This window comes from Anomalospiza imberbis, chromosome 6 (assembly GCF_031753505.1).
Source record: "Anomalospiza imberbis isolate Cuckoo-Finch-1a 21T00152 chromosome 6, ASM3175350v1, whole genome shotgun sequence".
Lineage (NCBI taxonomy): Eukaryota > Metazoa > Chordata > Aves > Passeriformes > Viduidae > Anomalospiza > Anomalospiza imberbis.
In genome coordinates, this window is record NC_089686.1 from 44,983,671 (window position 1) to 45,002,952 (window position 19,282).

General features: G+C 51.8%; 1 protein-coding gene across 4 annotated transcripts; it reads left to right on the forward strand.

Annotated features, from left to right (window-relative positions):
* The first annotated feature begins 1,846 nt into the window (after nucleotides 1-1,846).
* On the forward strand, nucleotides 1,847-19,282 carry RASSF7 (Ras association domain family member 7). 4 transcript variants are annotated; one of them, XM_068193833.1, is made up of 6 exons: nucleotides 1,847-1,977; nucleotides 14,415-14,568; nucleotides 14,761-15,665; nucleotides 16,643-16,811; nucleotides 17,428-17,538; nucleotides 18,252-19,282. In XM_068193833.1, the coding sequence occupies exons 2-6, from the start codon at nucleotides 14,466-14,468 to the stop codon at nucleotides 18,281-18,283; spliced, it is 1,320 nt and encodes a 439-aa protein (XP_068049934.1). In that variant the 5' UTR covers nucleotides 1,847-1,977; nucleotides 14,415-14,465; the 3' UTR covers nucleotides 18,284-19,282. The 4 variants fall into 4 exon arrangements, with proteins under 4 accessions (XP_068049934.1, XP_068049935.1, XP_068049932.1 ...); XM_068193834.1 differs by lacking the exon at nucleotides 16,643-16,811; XM_068193831.1 differs by having other exon boundaries at nucleotides 17,428-18,301.

Genomic DNA, 19,282 nt, shown 5'->3' on the forward strand with positions numbered 1-19,282 from the left:
CATGAGCCAGTCTGGCAAAGCTCACCAGTGTGAAACTAAATGTTGGACATTTTTATCCATCTTAATTGATGGAAGGTGTGGAGAACTCTTCAAAGGGTGAGGAATCAAGGGACCCTGCAGACATGACAGAGTTAGTTTATTTATTTTTCACGGTAATAATTTTACACATGAAAAGAGATTTCTGAACTTTTTACAACCTACTAAAGGTAGAAAGATTTAAAACTCAAAATCTTTTCTTAAAAGAAAGGCGACCATCCTTGCTAGTGGCAAATGAGTCTCTGCTCAGCTTATATCTGATTGGGATCTCAGAAGACTGTCCAACCTATTAAATAAGATATGTATCTCCTGAGAACAGCCTTTGTTGTTTTCTTTTATAGATCTTTGTTCCTTCTGTGCTGTAAGGTCTCCAGGGCATGGCCTGTGTTACGGAGCACCAGATGTACTATCTGATTTTAGGAGATCATAATTATGAGGAATATGTCAGAACAACAGAAAACTTCATTTAAAAACCCAATTAAAGCTGCCGAGTGACAGCTACAGACTTGTGTGTTGCATCACCTCCTAATGCCAGCAGCTTCCACGTGGAGAAGGGAGTAGTTAAAGATGTCATAAATCCTAGATAAGCATATCATAAGGCCTGTATGAGATGGGGATTCTTCCAACCATAAGTTAAAATTAGCACACATTTTGTGGTGGAGCAGCAAACCTAAGATCTGTTTTGGAGCAGTCACCTCAGGATCCAGGGTCTGATGGGTGGGTTATCCTTCCTCGTGAGTGGTGGGACATTTCACAAGACATCCTGGATAAAGAAATATAAAGGTAACTGTGTGTCTGGCACTGGGGTTGCACCAGCACAGGCCTTGCTGGAGCACCTTCACCAGTAGAGACCTTGAGGATGGGATTCTGATGCCATCAGAGCCATTCCCATTGCTTGGGGGACCATGGAGGAAGGGCATTGGCATGCAGGGTGGGGGGAGCTTTCAGGTTGGTTTTTTGAGAGTTGGGATGGGAAAAGGTGACGGAGAGAGGAGGTGAGAAGTTTCCAAAGCCTCCAGCATGGCAGCAGACACCTGCTTCTTCCAAAACCGGCTGAACCTGTCTCCCTGCTGTCATCTCTCTGCAGGTTTAGGGCATTCTAAGCCCCTGGCCGGCTGAAGGGCACGGGGCTCGAGGGCTGCACCCTCCTTGTGCACCAGGCCAAGCTCTTCTCTCCAAAAAGGGGTTGTTTTCTCTGTTCTACTCAGGGACCTGCTGGGGCAGGTGGAGGTCTGGGCCCAGCTGCCGGACAGGCTGAGCACTTCCAGGCAGGAATGAGCCCACGCATGTGGCCCCACAGAGCCAGGAGTCAGGGATAGGGAAGTACAGGGTGGTTTTGCTTGGTTTCTTTTTAGGAAAGAAGATTTTAAGTCTTCTTTAAAAATATTATAATGTTTTCAGATTTTTTAAAAGATTAATTAATAACCTTTTTAATTAAAAGGAGAATCAATACTTTAAAAAGTTTTTTAAATAGTTTTATTTTTTTATTGGAGAATTTAAGACTTTAGGGGAAATGTAGAATTTAGAAGTTCTTAAGAAAACAACTAAAAAGGAGAATTTAAGGGTTTATTTTTAAATGAGAATTTTAATCTCTTTTTTTTTAGAGCAGTTGTATGACTTTTTCAAAGAGAAGATTTTAAGATTGTTGGGGGAGGTTTTAAAATAATTTGTTTTTTTTTTTTTTTTTTTTTAAGGAGAATTTCAGACTTTTTTTTAAACAGCCGAGGTGATGCGGGGGAGTTTCGTGTGTGGGGCGGGGCTCACCTGGCGGGGGCGGCGCTCACCTGGCGGGGCCGGCGGGGCGGGGCGGGGCGCGGAGGGCGGGGCTGGGGCCGGCGCGGCTCCGCGCTGCGGAGCGGAGCGGAGCGGCCGCTGCCGCCGCCCAGGAGAGGAGCCGGAGCCGCAGCCGCAGCCGCGCTGCCGTGGCCGGGCTGGCGGCAGGTGAGTGCGCACGGGCGCGGTGCGGCCGGGCAGTGGCTGCCGGGCAGTGGCTGCCGGGCAGTGGCTGCCGCTGCTTTGCAGCGCCGGGCGCGGCCCTGCCCTGCCGCAGCCGGGCCGGTGCCGCCGGGAGCGGCCCCGAGCTCGGGGGCTGCGGCTGAGGTGGGGCCGCTGGCCCCGGGTGTCCGCGGAGAGAGCCGTCCCGGGGGCAGCCGGCGCCTCGTCCGCCTGGCAGGGCCCAGCCCCACGGGGCTGCAAAGTGGGGCAGGGGCGGCGAGCAGCTGGCTTGGGGCAGGGCGCCGCAGTAACCCCGGATCCCGTAAGGAGAGCCCGGGCTGGGGTGACTGGGAGCGGCGTTCGGCACTGGAGAGATCCCGAGCCCCGCTGCCACCTGCCCGGTGCCGCCCCTGTCGTGCCCCGGTCGGTCGAGCAGCCGGGTGGCTTTGCCTCCTGCCTGCCCGAGGCACTCCCAGCAGCTCCGGCCACCAGCACGGTGCGGCCGGGCCCCGCTGGCAGGAGCAGCACCGCGGCCCCACCGGCGCGGCAAACGCTGTCCAGAGCCCCCAGCGGAGGAGCCGAGGCGGCGTGGGGGTCTCAGATGCCCGTGCCAGGAGCCTCCTCCCCTCGCATCCGTCGGGCAAAACCGCACGTCCTTTCTCCCTTCAGAGACGTCTCCGTCTCCCCGAGGAGAGGGGTTAAATTCCTCGATAAGAGCCAGGCTCCAGCCGCATACTTCTGATGCCTTCCGTGAACTCTGCCGACAGGTTGGCAGGTTGTTTCGTAACTCCACTTGTGGCCGGCTGCGGGGAGGAGGAGGCGGGGGAACGGGACACCAAGCTCCTCTCCTGGCTTTTTTTTCCCTGCCCTGCAACAGCACTTTGGAATTGCAGGTTAAAAACCCAAACGTGCGTTCGCGGGTGCTGTACAGAAGAAAGGGTCTCAGCCGTGCACCTCTCACTCCGAGTGGCTGCCTCAGGCACAGCCCATGGCACTCCCCTTGGGATGGCTGATTTCAGGAGAAATTAGGCGGAAACTAGTGAGAAATGGTCGAAAGGGGCGAGACGGGATCTTTGGGTGCTCCTCGCCGTGAGCCGGGGCCAGCTCCCCGGGATGCCGGTGCTAACGGCGCGGGCCCGGGCCCCGCGCTCTGCCGGGACTTGCCAGGCAGGCACGGGCCCCGGGAGCGTGTGGGAGCACGAATGCCAGAGCTCCGCTGTCAAATGCTGGGGCCCTGGCGCCTGCCGGAATGGAGCAGCGGTGCTGCACACACACCTGTCAGCTCACCTCAGAGGGCAGCTCTGTGGGGAGCTGCACTCCTCGTGGGGCAGGAATTGCAGCTCTTCTTATGGAGAAGAGAGCAAACCGTGAGCACATGCTGTATCTGCAGTGGGTAGGAGTGGGAACGCTGCTTGTTTTCCTTATCAGGCAGTGCTGGTGGTGTCTTCTCAGGAAGGGGCTGTGGGGAAGGGGGGATGTTCTTACCTTCTGTTGATGCCGTTGGAATGCCAGGAATCCTCCCACATCCCAGTTATCTGCTGGGGGAGCCTGAGCACGATGCCTGGACTCCCTCTCCGCATATCTCTTCTGGCTTTCCCATGCCCTCTCGAAAGAAATGGAATGGAAATCCAGAAGCTGCCACAAGTGCACGCATCTTCCTGAAGCCTTTCTTCCACCCTGTCGTACAAAGTTGTGAGGCCAGGGAGTGCTGCTTGCAGCACCTGCAGGTGCCCAGCACTCAAAGCATTGAGTACTGCATTTCCCAGGATCCTGCACTATTTCCTAGCAAGGGCATGCCAGTTGCTCTGAAATAGAAAACTCTTTGCAAATGAGTGTGAGAGGAACATGGAAATTAGTTTCACCCAGGTCTTAAAGAGGCAGACCTGAGCACTAATCTGGCAACATGTGTGTGTTGTCCACCTCCATAGTGGAGATGTGTCCTGTGGTTGCCTTCACTGTCACCACGTGCTGCAGGGAAATATTGCTTGAGTGCATCTGCGTGGTCCACACTGGATCAGCCTTTCCATGTTTTTCAGCATCTCTGTCCTGTCTTGTTCATGTCATCTTCAATAGGAAAAACCTCCAGTGGTGGCACAGAATTTACCTACGCCCATGTTCTGTTGTTTCTCCGTGTGCTGGGGAGGGAATGCTTTGGGAGCAATTCCAGACAAAGAGTTAATCCTTCCTGGCTGGGAGGCAGTGATGTGTGTGCCAAGGCTTCAGAGCAGGGTATTTGCTGGAGTCATGCAAGGTTGGGTGCTGTGGTGAGCTACAGAGAAATCCAGGTGCTGTTTGACAATGGGTTGCTCTGTGCCCCAGATTAAATAAAGGCATGAGGGACACTTTAGGTGTCAGCTCTGTGTGTGTGCGCATTGTTTTCAAGAGCATATTTTTAAAGGATGTTCTTCCATCTGCTCCAACTTGTCTATGCCCTTGCAAACCCATGTATTCAAATTAAAGCTTAAGCGTGGCCCCACTGAAGGTTTTTAACAGAATCCTATTGTTGTAAAGGACTGCTAACATTTTTATGTCCTTCCATTTTTTAGATGCCAAGTTCAGGAGCTCCTAAAAGTGGCTGATTGTCTGGCTTTTTGTGGGCTGGAGTCAGCACTTTCTTGAGGGTTGGGGTGCTTCCAGCTGCCCCAGGCTAGTCATCTAGAATAACTTGCTGCCTTAAAAAGAAAAAAAAAAAAAAAAAAAAAAGGGGGCGGTACCGGGGGGGGTGGGGAAATAACCTGAAACACTTCTTAACCAAACACATAGGTGGAAACTTCAGGACAACTGAGCCATGAAGGCTTCTTTTGCTGCTACTTCCTAACCCTGCTACAGCACACAGAACCTGCTGAAGCTCATCTCTGGAGCCTCGTGCTCAACCCTTCTTGTGTCCCTTCAGGTACTTCCTGCATGACAGTGGAATGTCACAGTGCCCTCAACAGCCCTTTGGGGTCCAGAGCCTCCCATGGATGTCCTCCATGGTGTTAGACCTAGCATTGCACTCCTGAGTGCAGCGGGGACTTTGGAGGCACCTAGAGCATCCTGCAGGAGAGTCGCTGTGTTGGCGGGGAAGCCCAGTGTGTGGCAGCCTCCCCTTTGCTCCCTGTTATTCCTGCCAGCCCCGGTAAACCATTGGCACCCAGATGGCGTTGTGAAGCTGTCTGACAGGGACAGCAGTTGTAGGGTTCTTGCTGGCTTAATGATTCCTGCTGTGAACAATGCTTTCCCCAGGAAATGTGAGTGTGCAGCAGGGAGCCGGTCTCTGCCTCTGGATGCTTGCCTGAGGCAGCTGGTGGTGTGCAGCAGGTTGGATAAACACCATAGGCATCTCTTCATAAGAATAAAGATAGGTTGTGTTGGTTTTTTTGGAGGCTTTGTGGTTGCTGTTTTCACTTGCCAATTTTTATTTTCTTTTCCAAGTTCTGGCAATGTTTGGGGGTGTCAGCACTCCTTTCTGCTAAGAGCCAAACATATTTGTGGTGGGAATGCTGGATGGACCTCTTTGCATGTTGTGATCGGTGCTGGCTGGTTCCTACAACACAAACACACACACACTCTTCTCTGAGGAGCAGCTTAATTGTCAGAAAGCAGCTCGTGGTCTCCCTGGACTCTTGACCAATATGCCCAGGTCTTTGCTTGATGGTTTGTGCCTGTAGAAAGTTAGGTGTTTCCCAGGCTTGCTCTGAGGTCATCTCTCCTTCCTCTTCTCCCTGCCCTGATTGCTCTGGGAGGGGACTTTCTCAGGGCAGCTTGTCAAGTCCTTAGGGTCCCATCCCAAAGGAGTGCCTCTGCAAGGCTTTCCCAGGGCTAACCCAGGCTGGGCACAAGGTTGTACCACATCATACGTGATCCAAGGTATTTGGATCTCCCACTCTGGGAGGGAAGCATCATTGGGACTCGGCAGTGGAGGTGCTAGAAACATGGCTTTGAATCTTTGAGATGCTGCATGCTGACAACTAGATGTCCCTCAAAACTCCTCAAGTATTTTTTGGACTGCCTTAATGCAGTTTGAGGATTGCCTAGACTGAGACATTGGATTTGGTATTGACCTCTTTGAATTCATTAGGCTTTTTAACAACCTGCTGGGAGTATAAAGAAGTTGGGCTAGGAAGTTTAAAAGTAGGTATTTCCCCAAAGCGACCCCATGTGAGGATTAGCTGCATGGGAGGCAGCGATGTGTGTGCCAAGGCTTCAGAGCAGAGTATTTTCTGGAGTCATGCAAGTACCTAAATGCTTCAGAAGAAACAATGTATTTTTATTGAGTCTCCCACTCTGTGCAGGCAGGAATGCTGGCCCAGTCCCCAGCTCATGTTCCCATCCCATTTTGATTCTTCAGGTATCAATAAGGGTTGGCCCTATGTATGGAGCAAGAGATGGAGCCCTTTGCTGGCAGTAAAACCCCTTCAGCCTAAAGTCCAGCAAGACAGTCTGGGGGATTAGAGTTGGTCATGCAGCCGTAATTTCCTTCACTTGTTGTAGGACTCTGATTTGTACCCCTGGATGGATGTCCCAGATGCACTTGCCTCTCCAGAGATATGCTGTGATTTTACTGCTTTAAAGAGCTTATTGTCTCTAGGTGCATCCAGGCAGTGATTGATAGCACCTCCACCTAATTAGTCATGTGCCAGGTAGTGTGAAAGCGGAGACTTCTAAAATATCCAAGGGTCTTATCAAAGGTTTCAGCCAGGATTCATTCTGAGTCTCTTGTTTATCTGTCTTTGTGTCTGAGCATGTGAGAGAAAGGAGCCTATTCAGCTCTCTGCAAGCATCATTAAAATCCTTTTTAATCCTACAAAGTTATAAATAAATATCCGTGACAGCATGCACCTGCATATTCATCTGTGCATCCTCTACTCTGGACACCCAGCAGTGTGTCCTTGACATGTGGCTGCTTTCTGAAGCAGGGTAGGAAACTGCAAGTTATTCTGGAAATGGAGAATAAAATCTGGGAGGTTTATCCCTGGTTGTGCATTTCCGAATTACCCTCTCCTGTAGGAGGAGAATTGGAATGGAAAGAGGATTACTGGTGGCTGACACCAGCACTTCTAAAGGAGGCTGGAAGGCAGGTTGAGGGACAATATTTGTAGGTCATTTGGCTTTTTAATGTCCCTGGCCCTACTTGCAGAACCTGAATTTTCCTGTAATCCTATGGGGATGAAATTCTTGATTACTTTGACAGGAGACAGGGAGCGTGTCTGTCTCTTCTTGTATTCTAGGTGGTCAAGGCTCATCTCATCCTCTGGGCTGGATAGGGCAAGCATCTCAAGGAAGCTGCACTTTGAGGGCTCTTTCTGGCTGTTCTGGAGGCATTGGGAGAGAGACCTCATTGGTTGGGTTTTTTTCCCCGTTTTGGTTTTGCCCTTGAAGCTGGGGGGGAGTGGGGGGGAATGGAAGTTCTCTTCTTTGGCTGGGGAGGAGTATGTCCAAGGCTTGAGCAGGCTCTTGCCTCTCAAGATTCCCTTTTGTGTTCTGTGTGGTGAGAAATACAAGCTGTGTTCTGACTTGGGGAATGGACTACGTGTAATAACAGGGGAATACTCACAAATTGCATCATGCTTTCGCTGATGACTGACTGCTGTGAAAGATGAACACCGCAGAGATTCTGGACCTGCTGGCATATTAGTGCCATGGTTGTGTTTGTGTGGATGCTTGGGTAAGCACCCCTCAGAGCTTGCCTTTTAGGAGCTGGATTGTGAGTCATGCCCTAAAGATGATGAACCTAATCTAGATCAGCCTAGAGCCCCAAGATATGTAGACCTAGTCTTGTCCCTGTACTGGGGGCAAAGCTAGGTCCATCCTGGGCATGGCATCAGGGTGCACTCAATCGCACAAGAAAGAAAAGAGCATGGCTGTGCAAAAGCCTTTTCTCTTTTCCTTCTAATCTACACACTGTTGCTAATTTTGCTTCTCCGCCTTGGGAAGAACCTACAGATTTATTTCCAGCTGCTTTCATGAAGTCACTCTTCACATGTGGGACTGGGGGTGATGGTCATGGTTACGGGAATAGCAGGTGTGCTAATGGTTCCCTTGCAAACCTTCATGTTTAGGACAGACTTTCCTAGCCAGCCCTGCCAGCTGTCTCCCCATGGACAGTAGCCATTAGTGCTGTAAGGGAGAAACACGATGCGTGAAGGTGCGAAAGATGATCCTTCCGCTTCCAGGCTGAAACGCTGTAATGCGAGTGTGTGCAGTAGGTGGAGGGGTGTTTTTGCTGCTTTTAATTTATAATGAGCTTTTGGTTGGTGGCTCATCTGTGAGGTGGACTGACTAGTAATCATCCCTAAAATGTCACTGGCTGTGATTCTTGATGTTTTCATATGACTCTCAATGCTGACCTGGCACGGCCACAAATCTTAATCTTATCTAAGAGGGAGAAAAGGTCTCCCAGTTTCTTCACAGTGCTGTTTCCGTGTGGGTCTGATGCCGTAGCAGACCCAAAAGCTTGGGTTGAAAAGCAGAAATCCTGGCAGGTGGGGGTGGCATGGAGTGAGTGTCTTTGACACCAGCCATGATGTGAGCCTCCCTCCCCTAAATCCCTGCCAAAGGCCATCACCCTGAGGACTGTCCCCATTCTGCGTCACAGCCTTGGGCAAGATTTGTCCTTGACTCTTCCTGCCCTGCTCAACATTGGCCAGCCTCCCCAGGCATGTTAGCATGGGTCTGTAATTTTTGGGAGGAAGTGGAGCAGAAAATCTCTAAGCCTCTATTTTTCTTGTAATGGGGGGTTGCTGATGTGGTGCTTATGGCTCTCCAGAAATGTCTCTTTGGACAGACCCTGCAAGATTGCAAGATCCTTGTGTGGGACATGTCCCCCCTTAGATTGCTGGAGGATTTTCATGGTGGTCTGTGATTTCTGGCTCAAATAATGCTTTAGCTCGCGAGCATGCAAATGCCACAAGACAGCTTTCCTTTGATCTCCTTTAGTGCAAAAAGCCCTTGAAACATGGATGTAACTTTTGCTGATGCCAAGTGCGTATTGTGCGCTGTAGGATGCCCCCAGCAGAAGCTGCTTGCTATTGAAAGGCAGCAGACCCTTGGGGGTATTTGGGCTCAGGTCCATCCACACATCTCTGGTAAAAGTGCACCTTCAGGTTAAATTACCGATTTTGGTAATTTGCCAATTTTTAGGGCTTTCTGTCAGGCACAACGTATCAGAGTAGGGAGCTGGATGGGGGATGATGGGTGAACTGAGGCTATGGTGCTATTATGGTCACCCCTAAATAAGCTGCCTGGGTGTGAATTAGAGCGCCATGCCGGCTGCTTCCTTGCTCCTGGGTACTTGTGGCTGCCTTGTGTAAGGGCAGGTGGCTTCCCTAGGCCTGGGGTGTGAGAAGCACTTGCACACCCTCCCTGTGATGGTGGAAGGATGAAGAACTGCCTCTCTGGGCTGTGACCACTCTGGTAGGACTTGTTTGTCACCTCTCGAGCTTGTTTAACCCCTGTCAACTCTTTGTGCCGAGAGGAAGTAACCCATGTGCTGCTCCAGTTTGGAGCTCTGTGGGAGTGTCCCAGCTGCACCCTGATGGCCCCCACGCTGAAGGACAGGACACTGCTGTCTTTGGTAGGTGACCCTCTTGGCTACCTTGTACCAGAACAGAGGATATGTTCCTTCAGGATCCTGGAGCTGGCATTCCTCAGGAAAAGCTGGAATAGTGGAAAGGTCATGCAACGAGTGGCTTGGGCTTTTCTTGGTGCTCCCAGCTGTGGTGGCAGTGACCATGGGTGGTTGCCAGACTCTGCTGCATGGACAGCTTGTTCAGAGATGTGGATGGTCATCTCTGCCCAGCAAGGGAGCTGCCAGCCTGGGATGTGCCACGACATCAAACCTTGCCATAGCTGATACACACTTAGCGTTGGACTGGCCAGCAGTCAACCCTGACCACGGCATTGCCTTCTGTCCTGGGATGGACACAGCATGGAAAGCCCAGCAGAACTGCTCAGTTCCTGTAACACCTCAGCCAAGGGTAGGTGATGTCACTCCAAAATAGGGTCCTGAGGCAGGAGGACACAATTTGTGGTCTGGAGGGAAACCTGGACCATGTCCTATTCCCTCCAACCTGCTGCAGGTGTTGTCAGGAGGCTTCAGTTATTTATGGATCTTCTTGGTGTTGGTCACCAGAGTAATAGGAAGGCTTCTGCCCCACCAGAGGTTTCAGCAGGTGGGCAAGTACCATTTCTCCCCTTTGGTGCAGGAGCTGGCCCCAGTGCTTAGAGCAGGGAGAGACTTGAGGAAGTATTAAATAGCTTCTGGATGTGTCACTGCAGCAGTTGATCCAGGGCAGTGAGTCACAGCCAGCCTGCCAGCGCCCCAGCACAGAGGATGGCAGCACAGGGCCACCCCTTGCCTCCCCACTTGCTGCTTACTCATGTATTGGGTTGGGTTTTTTTAATTGGTGTGTCTGCACATGGCTGGGATGAGCATCCCCCTGGCATTGGGTGGGAGAGGAGCCAGAGGGTCAGGTTCAAAGTAGAAATAAAACAACTGAGAGTACCACAGCATTTTCCTGGACAGCATCCAAAGGGATGCAAAGCTGCTGGTCCCTATGGACACGTTGGTGCTTCATGGATTGCAGGCTCATTACAGCCTGCTCTCAAATACTAATGCAGTTTCTTAACTATGGGTCTTTATGACCCTACCCTCAGCCTAAACCCTGACACAAAAGGCTGGTCTTCTGGGTTCCTTTCACTTTTAATTAGGCTTTCTTGGAAGCCTTCCCTTTGACTCCTCTCCTGCCACCTGGACCTGTACCCAGCTCCCTGCCAGGGAGTGGACATAGTGAGGGAGGTGAGTGAACCTGCAAAAATGGGTGAAGCCTTAGTGCTGGCAGGTTGCCCATCAAAACCTTTATGATGGTCCCAGATGGTCTTTTTCAGGAGCTGTGGTAGAGATGTTTGGGGTGCTTTGGTATTTGGGTTGCAGTAGGCCTTGCTGTTGGGTGTAAAATGGGTGAGTTTTTTCTGAAATGGATTTTAATTTTTTAAAAATTATTATTATTGTGTGTGTCAAAACACAGACTCTTGCAAAGTCCTTGCAGACCTTGGCTAGAAGGTGCTGTCTCAGCTTCTGAGAGGCTCTGTAGGGGACATGCCAGGTGGCCCTACAAATCAGGAGTGGGCCTCACTTCTGTGAGGAGGGTGACTGGCCAATTTTCTGTTATTTCAAGTCTGGGGAGGTCACCAAACCCTTGTGAGTCCCAGCAGGCATCAGGATGGCAGTTTGCAGGAGCCAGATGTGCATCCTCCTGCATGTGCAGAAATACTCCTTCATCTCCACTTCCTTTAGCCTGACAGTTTCAGAGAGGCTGGGACACAGCAGCACCAGGAATCAAAATAAAGCTGAAGGATTTAAGATTTTTAATTTAAAAAAAAATATATTGTCAGCATTTGAAATTCTTACTTTCAGTCAGGAAATCTGTTGAAGTCATGGTATGAATCCTCCTTAACCTCAATTTTAGGACCCATCACATGGGGAAAGGGAACAGAAAATTAGTCATTTTGTTAACCTGCTTCCCATAAAAATTATTTAGAAATCCATAGTGGGGAGGGGTAAGAATAAAATGAGTGGCCTTTGGGAGCAGCCATCATGTATCCTGGCACCCATAGCCACCTGCTGGCTTCCCTGGTGCCGTTTTGGGGCAGGGGCAGGGCCTGGCAGCTGCCTGCACTTCTGGTTCATGATCAAAGCGGCCTCCTGGGGCAAATACAAACAGAGGCAGCTGGAAACCTGCCTTCTGCTGAGAAGCTGCTCTTTCCCAGGAAAAGTAATTCTTGCCCCCCAAAAAAAGCCCATTATTTCTCCTAGCTGGTGGTGTAATGAAGGCACCCACTGTTAATGCAGGGGGTCAGCACAGAACTCCATTAAGAGAGGGGTCTATTTGCAAGTGGGGCAATGAGACTCACCCCCAGCTGTGGTTTTGAGTGATGGTAAAGAACTGAGTGGGTTACAGCAAAGGTGATGCTTGGGGCTATGTGAATGTTTTAAGGTTGATTGCCTGATGGGGGTTTAGGGTGCGTTTTTCATTTTTGTTTTTGGTTTGTTTGGGGTTTTTTCTTGGGGTTGTGGTTTTTTGTTTGGTTTTTTTTTTTTTTTTTTTTTTTTGAGTTTGTTTTTGTTTTTAACATGCTGTCATGGTGGGGTATTGGGGATGAGATGCTGAGTGCAGCCTGTGATGTCCCTTCCCAGCAGGAACAGAGGGGATCAGGGAGCATTGCAGGTCCCCTCAGATAAGGATGAACCTTCATCCTGTCAGCTCCCTTGTGAGGCCAGGGATCTGGAGGAAGAGGGGCAGTGAGGCTGGTTTTGAGTGGGAGCTGATCCTCCCCAGAAGGCAGGGGGAGGGCAGGCAGAGAAGGGAGCAGCCCTCTTCAAGGGGACAGATAACATCCTGTATCTGGCAGCAAGCTGGAGACAGTTCCCAAAACCCCTAGAGGTTACAGCAAGGACCCCCTGTGCTTGCAAGGATCTAAGGAAGCAATAAAATCCATTGGATTTTGGGGTGGGGATTATGCCCTGGCTGCTTTTTGGGGGGTTTCTCTTGCTTGAGGAGCAAAGCTGGCTGCCTCTCTCCCAGTTTTTGGCAGCGCTGTGCCGCATGCTGGGCTGCTGGTAAATGATTGCCTGGAACACCAGCCAGGGCGGGGCCAGAGGTTGGTGCCCGGTTTGAACCCGGACAGGTGCCCGGGACCCTGCAGCCATCCCGCTCCCACAGCGCTCGGCAGCCCCTGATTCCGCCAGCAAGGTGAGACTGTTCGGTGTGACTCAACGAGCTGAGTTAGTTTTCTTGTTTATTCTTAAGCTTCTGGCCCCCTTACTGGGTCATGGCACAAGAAGCCGGATTTGAGACTAGCTTGGTCCCTGGCTAGGGAAGGGGGAGGCTATAGGGAGTGCTCTGTGGGTTTGTTGCACTCCAGTTTTGGTGTTAGGGTGCTGCTGAGGGGGAGGTTGGGGGTGGTGAACAACAGTGGTTTCAGGGTGATTTGGGTGGTGCCGCAGTGGCACCTGGACTTTGCTCCATGCTGGGGGACAGTTGCAGCCTTGAATACACAGGACTGGGGAGTGGTGCCAAAACACAGCTTGAAATTTATATCTTGCAAATTTTAGTGGTTTGGGGCTTTCAGGGAAGTTGGCCGAACCCAAGGTGTCCCTTCAGCCCCACAGTTTTCCCCGGTCGCCCAGCCAAGGCAAACATGAGCTCAGTGCTGAGGTATTTGTGACGGCTGCTCTGTGCCCATGTTTTGGAGGTGGGCAGGGAGGTGGCACCAGCAGGACACGGCACCTGCGCAGAATGTCCTCAAGAAGCCATGCCTTCCTTGGTTTCTTCTTGCCTTTCTCACACCATGATTAAAATTCCTCATCACCGGAAACAGGACCCTTCAAGCCCTCCCTTTGATTACTGAAGTAGGCAACAAAAAATAATGAAGCAATGGAGTTTAACCTAAGGTCAAGCTTTCTCACAGCCTGGCTGCAAACTTGGGATAACTGGAGCAAAGGGGGGGGCTATGACCAGCCAAGTGAAGCTGGGAAAGCAGTTTGTGACCCCCCTGGATGGAGGGCCTGAAAATTTAGTGTATGTTGCTCCATCCCGGGCTTCAGACAAGACTGATACTGTCAAAACCACTGTTATAGCGGGGAAAATAGATAGATCTTTGCACGGTGTTTGAAAACACTGTAAGCTCAAATATTTGAGTTCTTTACAGCTTGTGCTTATTTTTTTTTTATTTATGCCAGTTGCAGTTGTTGAGCTGCTGGAAGAGACGGGAGTTGGGTGTGCCCAGGCTAACAGGTGTTGTTTTATGGTAGTAGTACCCACTGGATGGGAGTTGAACTGGGCCCAGTGTTGGTCAGAACATGGGCTTTGTCATGGGTGTTTATGCCTGGCTACCCCTCCTAAACCCTACCTTTGGTCATGCTTTTGTTCAGAAGGAGGCTTTATTTTAATTTCTTAATCTCTCTCTGATAAATTGAGATGGATGTAAATATGAAAATATTAAAATATGCATTATCTGAACCTTCCCTCTATATCATTGCAAAAGCGGGCAGTCAGCAGTTCACCTGCTTTTTCCAACATTGTTTAGAAAATCCCTCAGTGCCACTCTGTCAAATTTTCAGAGAAATTGCAGTGAAAGTGCAGCAAACCCATTAAAAGTCTGTGCTTGCAGCAGAAATAACCTGGGCATCTTTTGGGCACCACACAGACCTCATCATTTTCCACTACAGGAAGATTTGGACCCACTGTCCAGACATGATTAAAAAAAAAAATTCTTTGCCAATGAATATCAGCATTTAATAACATCAGCAAAAGTGCAATCTGTGCACAGGGTGGCAGCGAACAACTTCTTGGTCTAGGATTCACCCCATGGGATGATAATTTAATGACACTGCTTTTAAAGTGTCTTGTATTCCTTGTTAGTGGCGTGGGATGGAAATTGGGTTTCTTTTCTTGCCACAGGCAGCCTGTCCTGCAATGACCCAGAGCACCTGAGGCCCAGCAGCTGTGGGGATGGAGCTGAAGGTCTGGGTAGATGGGATCCAGAGGGTCGTGTGTGGAGTCTCGGAGCAAACCACCTGCCAAGAAGTGGTCATTGCCCTGGCGCGGGCCATTGGTGAGCTATCTCCATCTGCTGGGGGGGTGCCCCATCTGCAGGTTCTTTCTGGGAAGAGGAGTCCTTGGGTGGGTGGACGTCTTGCTCTGTGGTGGTGGGGATGCCACCAGCACTGCCTGTGGGGCAGCAGCCTCAGCACACCCCTGCTGGCCTCTGCTTTCCCAGTCTGATGTGTCCACCTCCTCCCGGCAGGTCAGACGGGCCGCTATGTGCTGGTGCAGAAGCTGCGGGAGAAGGAGCGGCAGCTGCTGCCGCTGGAGTGTCCCTTGGAGTCTCTGGCCAAGTGTGGGCAGTATGCCAACGACGTGCAGTTCATCCTGCGGCGGACAGGCCCCAGCATGGCCGAGCGGCCCTCCTCGGAGGGCGCTCCCCAAGCTCCCGAGAGGACGTTCATCCGGGCCAGCTTGCCCATCAAACCCAGGCTCACCAGCATAGATGGACCCCGTTCCAGGGAGCCAAAAAAATCCATGACTTTCAGCCTGGGTCCTACAGGCTCCAGTGACCTGTTCACCATGGGCCGATGGAGGCACCAAACACGGGATGGGCTAGACTTGGAGGGTGGTGGTGTTGTCCAGCCCTCCAAGGAGGAGCTCTTTAGGAGAGTGCTGCAGCAGCAGGAGCAGCTGCATTCCTTGGAGGCCCATGGGGACACCCTAGAAATGGACCTACGGCTCTGGGAGCGCAGCCGGCTTGCTGGCCAGGAGAATGAGATCCTCTATCTGGAGCAAGTGGTGCGGAGGAATGAGACGGAGCTGGGTGAGGAGGAGTTTTGGCAGAGTGAGCTCCGGCTGGAAAAGGAGTGTGAGCGGGAGCGACAGGAGCGGGTTAGGAGCCTGCGGGCCAGCCTGGAGGAGTACACCCAGAGGATCTATGAGCTAAGTGTCCGGACTGAAGCCCTGCAGGAGGAGATCCAATGGGAGATGGCCGAGAGGGCCAAGAGGGGGAAGGAGATCTCTATGCCCAGCCCCATAGAGCTGGAGGACATGGCCACCAAAATGAAAAGGGACCTGGAGGCCAAGGTCAAGCAAGGCACCCAGCTGGAGAGCAACCTGGCCAGCGTGGAGAAGGCCCTGGAGGAAGCTGAAAAGAACCTGCAGGTAGATAAGATTGGTTTGAGCCACCCCATGGGGTGTTAAGACCTTCAGGAGAGGGTGGGACCAGCTTTCCAGACACATTAGATCAGTGGGTTGAGTGGGGTTGGTTACTCCACTTGCCCAGTAAACTTGGGACTGGGTGCACAGGTCTTACCAGCAGTGATCACTAACAGAGGGACACCACCGCTCTTGCCCCACTGGCACAGGGTCCCACACCCATTGCACTCTGTGCAAGCTACATCTGGACTAATGCTCCTTCTGACTGGTGCACCAGGAGCACAGCATCACCTCGCTCCAGCACAGACAATGGTGCTGGAGCAAGTGGTCCACATGTGGGGTTGGTGACATTGGCACAAGGATTGACGTCATCTTGGATGAAGGAGTCACAAAGGGCATAGGCACAGGTCCCCATGGTGCCTGTGCACAAAGTCTTTTGGCCATGCAGGGCTTGGGCTCATGGTGGGGGGCAGCACAGTGTGGAGATGGCAGCTCTGGGGATGAGCTGTGATGCCCCCCCAGCTCACCTGTTGCAGCCTTCCAGCATCAGGGGTCAAGGGGCTACGTGACCCCTGCCTCCTACCCACCATGTCCCCTTTGGAGCAAAATGGGGAAGCTTTTATCCAGCCAGGCCTTCCCCAGGCTGTCCATGCTTTCAGCATCTTTCCTTGAGCATCTCATTTGCATTTGGCATCTCCCAGCACAGCTGCGGCCGCCGTTTGATGGCTGCTCGCACCCTCTTGTGGAGATGCAGCAGAGCAGGGCTGTTCCCAAACTAGCGTCTTCCTCGTCCCCATTGCCTCCCTTCCTGCAGGGCCTCGGAGAGGGGCAGCTGAGCCGCAGTACCCCTGAGGTTCCCTCTGCTGGCACCGGCAGGGTGAGCCCCAGCCGGGGAGCAGCCCCAGTGGATGATTGCCAGCTGGCTTGGGGCATGGGGGGAACACGCAGTTCACCCTGTCCCCCCCTCGGTGTGTGTTTTGCAGGCCCAGACCCAAGAGCTGGAGGAGTTAAATAAGGAGCTGAGGCAGTGTAATTTGCAGCAGTTTATTCAGCAGACGGGGGCCACGGTGACCGTCCTGCAGGCCAGGTCCGAGGAGGACGCCCAGCCGGAGCCGAGCCCGTGCGAGCTGCCAGCCTACCGGAGAAACGGAGGTCAGCATGCTGCCGCTGGCTCGGCCACGGGCGCTGCTCTGCGGGACCCCTGCCTGCCCCCTGCCCGCCCCAAAGCTGACCAGTTCTCCCCTGGGCACTGAGATTAGGCACGTGGGGGTTTGTGTGCTGACATGGCAGTCACTCACCACTCCATGGGGTTTCAGAGATTTGTCACCCCTGGGGCTCCTTCCTCCTCCCCACTGAAGCCTGGGGGCTGCTCGTAGACATGCATGGGAGTCAGATCCTGCATTGCTGCTTTCGGGGCCGAGGTGGCTGCAGGGAGCTTTGATCACGTCACCACAGCAGCTGCAGCAAAAGGCAGGTGGCCAAAGGCCAACATCAGTCCCCGGGGGCTGTGGGCTGGTGGGGACATGCCATGGCCACAAATGACCTTTCTGCGTTTGGCGAGGGAAGGGTGGTACCGAGGGCCTTGTCTGCATCCTCACAGGCTGAGAGGAGGCAGTGGGGGGTTCTCATGGAAAGGAACCTGGTCATTTCTCCTCTGGAGCACATGGAGCAGGTGATGTGACTGCCCTGCAGCACTGCAGTGGCTGTGCCCAGCAAGTATGGGAGGCTTGAGCCCTGCCTGAGCTGGATGTTTTTCCCCATCCTGTAGGTTTTTCTCCCACCGCTGGTACAGACTTGCCTCCCCAGGTCAGCACCAAGCAGCTCCTCGGCCATCCCAGGACCCTGCCAGAGCCCCTGGTGTCCAGCCTGAACCCCGAGGGTGCGTATGTCCCAGTGGGGCCCTGGGAGCGTGAGCCGCTCTGCAGAGGATGGGTGGGAAGAGGGGAGAGGCTTTTGCTGCCCAAAATGGGCTGCAGAGAGCAAGCGTGTGCTGGTGGTGGGAGGCCAGAGCTATTTATAGATGCCATTAGGAAGCGCAAAGCTCACGCTCCGGCAGTCTCTGCTCTGCTGCCACGGGCTCACACACTGGCAGCCTGGCTCTCTGCCCTGCCAGGAGCTGTGGAGAATGGTTCTCATCCCCTCTTCTGCCACTCTGTATCCCCCAGGGTTAAGACCTTGCTCAGTTAGGATGAGGAGAACTCGTCTCCTGTCTTTTACAGGAGCTACTTTTGTTCCATCTTAGTGACCAGTTCACCCCAAAACCCCTTCTATCTCCTGTGACTCTTTTGTCACCTTGTGCCTGTTTTTTGGGTGCAGCAAAAGAGAGCTATGGTAGGGACACCTACCTGCTCTGGTGATTGCTGCCTCCACCCTGGCATCCTACTCCCACCCATGCCACCTTTGCCTCAGCAAAACCCTATTGCTATCCTCCACACAGCCCAATACATCCACCCGCATCCCTCAGGACACTGCAGCAAATGCATTCCCATCTCCCTGTCCAGGCTTTGTGCTCACATACGTCCTGTTTTCCTTTTTGCAAGTGCTCACCCACCATGGTGGGATTGCTCAGGTGTTTTTTCTCTTGTCTTGCAGTTGTATCAACGAGGCAGAGCATCTGGAGGTAGAAGGGCCCAGGCAGTGGAGGATCAATTGCCTTCAAAGTGTAACTGTATAAATAAACCATATTATATATATATATATATATATATATATGCACATATATATTTTATATTTTTTTTACTGCTTTATATTGAATGGATGTGGATGGCCAGACAGAATATTTTTACAGACTGTAAAGTAAAACTAGAGACTAATCTCAGAAAGCAACCCTCTTCCCCTGAGGATGAAAGCGACTCCCTTCTATTTTTTTTAAAGCAGTTTCTATATTGAACAGAAGACAGCAGTGCACCCATTCTGCATAGCCTCCTCAAAAGATCCATCGTGCATTTGGGAAGGTCATTGTTCCTTTGATTAGGGAAGCAAAGCTGCAGTGGAGACCCTTGTGGAGGCTTACCTGGATGGAGCAAGTTAACAGATTTTACAGCAACTCGTCACTGCAAGGGGGGCCATTACAAACAGCCTCTTCACTGGCGGCAGGGGAGGCCCAAAAGCAGTTTTAAGACAAATTTCTGACCCGTCTTTCTTTTATGTATATTATAAGAAACCTGTAGGAGAAACTACTTTCTTTGGTGCCACAGACCATGCTTCAAGGAAGCATGCAGCAGGAGTTGTTTTTCTTAAATTCATTTAATCTTTTTAAAGTAAAAAATTGCAGAATGAGCCCTTCCCCGTGGTGGTGTGAATGGAGAACAGGACCAAAATACTCTCGGTGACACTTCCCTGATTTTTTTTTTTTTTTTTGTTTGTTTTTTTTTAACTCGATGGCCAGTAGTTACCATTCTGTTCGTCTGTCGCGGTGGGTCACCTTGTATTTTAATTGCAAAACCAAAGCGGTTTGTGGAGGGGATGAGTTTGTCTGGGAGATTCCCTGAGCCTGTTTTCAACGTGTCGTATGCGAAAAATGTGACTTGGGCACAGCGTTCCCCGTAAAACCCCGCTTCCCCCATGCGAATGTAAATCCTGTGCGCCGCAGATCCAGTTTTCAATAAATCTTTGGGAAAGGA

Bases quoted from the DNA above. Each gene is read 5' to 3' on its own strand.
- RASSF7 (XM_068193831.1), top strand. From the start codon at position 14,466: ATGGAGCTGAAGGTCTGGGTAGATGGGATCCAGAGGGTCGTGTGTGGA. The intron at 15,666-16,642 runs GTAGATAAGATT...TGTGTTTTGCAG, and splicing joins AAGCTGAAAAGAACCTGCAG to GCCCAGACCCAAGAGCTGGA. The intron at 16,812-17,427 runs GTCAGCATGCTG...CCCATCCTGTAG, and splicing joins AGCCTACCGGAGAAACGGAG to GTTTTTCTCCCACCGCTGGT.